Raw genomic sequence first — 4,021 nt, 5'->3', positions numbered from 1 at the left:
TAGCACCCCCTTACAGCAGTGACTTAGCAGCTCAGCTTCGCATCCTTGCATGGACTCAGCAATTCAGCTACCACTGTGCCCCCTCACAGCAGTGACTTAACCCACTCTGCTCCCTCCTCCCAGCAACCACTCAGCAGTTCAGAACTCTCTGCTCCCTCCTCCCAGCAGCTCACATTTCTCTGCTCCCCCTCCCAGCGGTGACTCATGTATTCAGTCACCCCCTTTTGGCCAGCGAGGCCTTTAAAGCTGAATTGTTGCTTGTTAGGAATATGTAGATGTCATAACCAGACCAGGTTCACTTTGGACTTCCGATAACTCCGCCCCTTTCTTGCAGCCTGCGCCCGGGGATGGATAAGGAGGTGCTGGGGATTCTGGTGTCTTACAAAGTTCGAGTCAATCTGATGGCGTCACGTGGCGGGTAAGTGATGTGAACGGGACACGTAGGGAACACTTACCTCCTCTGCGCCGATCTGTGCAGACTAGCCTGGTCACCGCACACGGTCCCAGCGAGCCCCTGGTGGTAAAACCATAACGGCATACAAGTTACACGTGAACACGTATGTTTATTATTTGCAATGACAGGAGAGGTGATTCCATGACATGCTGGGCTTTCTATTAGGAAAGTCCAGCACTACTCCCATCTTTCTGTTCTGAACATAGTACAAATGAAGCTCTATGGATTCCCTGTAACCCCTCTGTTCCGGATGCTGCTGGGGTGGGCATAGTCCGGCCCTCCAGCTGTGGTGGAACTACAAATCCCAGAAGGCATTGCAAGATTCTCACAGCCATGACTCGCAGAGACAGATGCATCATGGGATTTGTAGTTTCACCCCACCTGTAGGGACGGAGCTTGCCTACCTCTGCTTTAAGGGGTTTTGAATGACAGGAGGTGGGCAGATTGACTCATGTGGTCGCTGCGATAGGCTGTCATAGCAGTCACATGATCGGGAGCCCGCCCCACCAGCTTCTTTACGTAAACAGTGACCACCGGCGAGTGAGCACGCACTCAGCACACAACAGCGGGCCGGCCTATCAAAGCCCATCCACCCCCCACCCCCCGTGCGGACACACATGTGTATTACACCGGCAGGAAGTGGCCCCCAAAATGTTTGTTACAATGGATATGTATTCCTTTTCTATAACCTACCAGCTGACTTAGTGTTTCTTTTCCAGCATTCTGGGAGACCTCATATCCAGGTAATGTAACTTTATTAACAGCCAGCGAATGTTACACACTCCACATGGTGACGGTTATTTTTAGCACAAGCTCCTTTAACATTAGAAAAAGAAACACGGCCTGATGTTTATGAAGATGTATCGGTTAGATTGACTCCAAGCTGCACTATGGGGGTCTGTTTATAAAACAATCCACAGAGCCACGCCCCCTGCAAATCCCTACGAACGTTCATTCTGTGCGAATAGACACAAAAACGAACGTTCTTTTCAGGTCCATTGTAATGTAATATCAGATATTGGCCACTAGATGGGGCTGAGGAGCACAGCAAGTAAGTCAGGTAATGTAATATCACATATTGGCCACTAGATGGGGCTGAGGAGCACCGCAAGTAAGTCAGGTAATGTAATATCACATATTGGCCACTAGATGGAGCTGAAGCGCACATGAAGTAAGTCAGGTAATGCAATATCACATATTGGTCACTAGATGGAGTTGAGGAGCACAGGAAGTAAGTCATGTGATGTAATATCACATATTGGCCACTAGATGGGACTGAGGAGCACAGGAAATAAATATTTAGCTCCACCTTGTGGCCATAATGCTGTATTACACTATATTACATTCAACCTGAAAAGAAAATATACTAAGAAAGTATCAGGTAGATTTTTAGAGAGGGGCCAGCAGCACGCAAATGTCTGTTCAGACCGCAGGCTGTGTGGAGAGGGATGGCTTCGTGTTTGAACATGTTTGTTATTTTATGCCGGTTCATTTATTCCACCTTTGTCATTCTTTTTTTTTGTAGTGATGTGGCAGTGGAGCTGCCGCTTGTTCTGATGCACCCCAAACCACCTGAAGGTGAGTCCAAAAAAAGATAGACTAGAATGATGGGAATTAGGGGTCTATTTATAATGAACCCGCAGAGTCGTTCGCCCCGCAGAACTGCAAACAGAGGCAAAAACAAACGTTTTGTTAGTTTAGATTCTTCACGCCGAATGTAATGTAATAACACACTACGGCCACCAGATGGAGCCGAGGAGGCATAGGAAATAAATCCTATTTCTGCCTATATTACTAATTATTTGTATGATAATTGTGAGAGAGAGAGAGATAGAGATTAATAATATTAAGATAATTATATAAGTTGTTTTTTTGTTGTTGAGGAAACTGTGTGCAGAAAAGTAACTTTTTTTTTTCATTGCTTTTCCCCAACCTATGAACCCTAAAAGGTACAACAAGGTAAGAGATGACTGGATGGCTCTTGTGTGCTTTGTACATATACATGTTTGTCTTGCGGTTTGTGTTGGGCACCTATATATTTCTGCGTAACTCTAAGTATACTATAATGATAAGAATTCGCCCCTCCTGCGCACCCCTGGCATACGGACATCCTGCAATGTTCCGCGGTATAGCGATGAGCAGAGAGATTTTGGCTCAATTGATTTTGCAGGGAGCTTACTGGTTTGAGTGAAAATTCAGTACATTTCTCTGTATTTTCTGCTTAGGTGAAATGTTACCTGCCATAAATATTTAAACATTTACATAATATGTATATTTTTTTTTAATTGAGCATTTTAATTTAGGAGAAAAAAAAAGGAAAAAGAAAACACATGGTATAAGTTACAACTGCAAAAGTAATACATAATAACTTCCAACTTACCTACTAATTACATAATAACAGAGACAGGACGCAATCATATAAAGAGAGACACGGAAAGGAAAAAGTGTCGTTCAGCGGCGGCCAGCCAGCAGGTCGCTTCTCGTATTTTAAAATTATGTTCTTTTTGTAAAAAAAGGAAAATGAAAAAAAAATGTAAAACAACATTTGTGTACTACTGTTTTTGTTTTGCATTTTTAATTTCCATGGAAGAAAAAAAAAAAAAACTACCGATAAAATGCACAATAAAGGGGATGGGGAACATTTTCATGTCCTAACATGTGCAGTTTCTTTCTGAAACACACACAAAAAAAAATAATACCAGCAAAATACACAAAAATAATATAAAAAAACCATACAGAGTTTATCATAAATGTTTATTACTCAAGATTCACACAACTTTCACCCAGTTTTCTAATGGGATCCAATTGGGAAAAGTAACCCTGGGTAAGAGTTGTGTGAATCTTGGGTGAAAAAAAATATATAAATAGATCCTGTACAGAAACAACCCCGTGTGATCATTAAAGTATCCCAATCTGATGCCTCTAGGGGTGGGAAGGGGAGGAGTTTAGGTGTCTTATAGAAGGAGAGGAGTACAGGGGTGAGCCAATCAGCTCTTTCATAATCCAATGAGCAGGCAGGTGATGGGAGATGGTGGTGTCCCCATCCTGGATAAACTGTATAGGGGGGAAGGGTTATGAGGTGACCCTTTGCTGTGTCCATGGATGGCCAAATAAAAAGGACACTTATGAACCCCCCTCCCCCAGCATGTACTCACCTTTACGTATGCTTACCCAAACCCAAAAGTGAAATATTCAGTACTTTCGGGCATGGGTGAGCATGTGACTCGCACCTTCGCTCCCCCATGAGACAGCACAAGGTGCCTCGTGATTGGCCCAGTGATGTCACATGGGGTCAGGGAAGGAGTCGGTTGCCCTGTGTGGGCTCAGACAAGTTGGTTGAGAGCTTCGGTGTGTGAGCAAGGGGGACCCACCATAAAGAGTATGAATCTAGCCTTGACAGTGAATCTGTATGTGAATGCCCCTGCTCACACCAGCTCTCCTCATACTTCCAGCGCGGAGGACGTGGTGATCGAGGAGTTCGCTCGCCAAAAGCTGCAGGGAGAGCAAGACGACGAAGAGGACAAGGAGGAGGAAAGATGATGGACTTCAAAACCATTGCCGTCGGAA

General features: G+C 44.4%; 1 protein-coding gene across 1 annotated transcript in view; it reads left to right on the top strand.

The window, feature by feature from the left end:
• ARR3 (arrestin 3) overlaps positions 1-4,013 on the top strand; it is a 16,197-nt gene extending 12,184 nt beyond the window's left edge. The window contains exons 12-16 of the mRNA XM_018554744.1: positions 335-418; positions 1,174-1,197; positions 1,980-2,032; positions 2,404-2,413; positions 3,907-4,013. Coding sequence (XP_018410246.1) covers positions 335-418; positions 1,174-1,197; positions 1,980-2,032; positions 2,404-2,413; positions 3,907-3,994 — 259 coding nt within the window. The 3' untranslated portion in view covers positions 3,995-4,013. The remainder of the gene's footprint in view (positions 1-334; positions 419-1,173; positions 1,198-1,979; positions 2,033-2,403; positions 2,414-3,906) is intronic.
• The last annotated feature ends 8 nt before the right edge of the window (positions 4,014-4,021 follow it).

This window comes from Nanorana parkeri, unplaced genomic scaffold, assembly GCF_000935625.1.
Source record: "Nanorana parkeri isolate BGI_ZX_2015 unplaced genomic scaffold, ASM93562v1 scaffold171, whole genome shotgun sequence".
In the NCBI taxonomy this organism is placed as follows: Eukaryota; Metazoa; Chordata; class Amphibia; order Anura; family Dicroglossidae; genus Nanorana; species Nanorana parkeri.
This window is presented reverse-complemented; position numbering and strand designations above follow the sequence as displayed.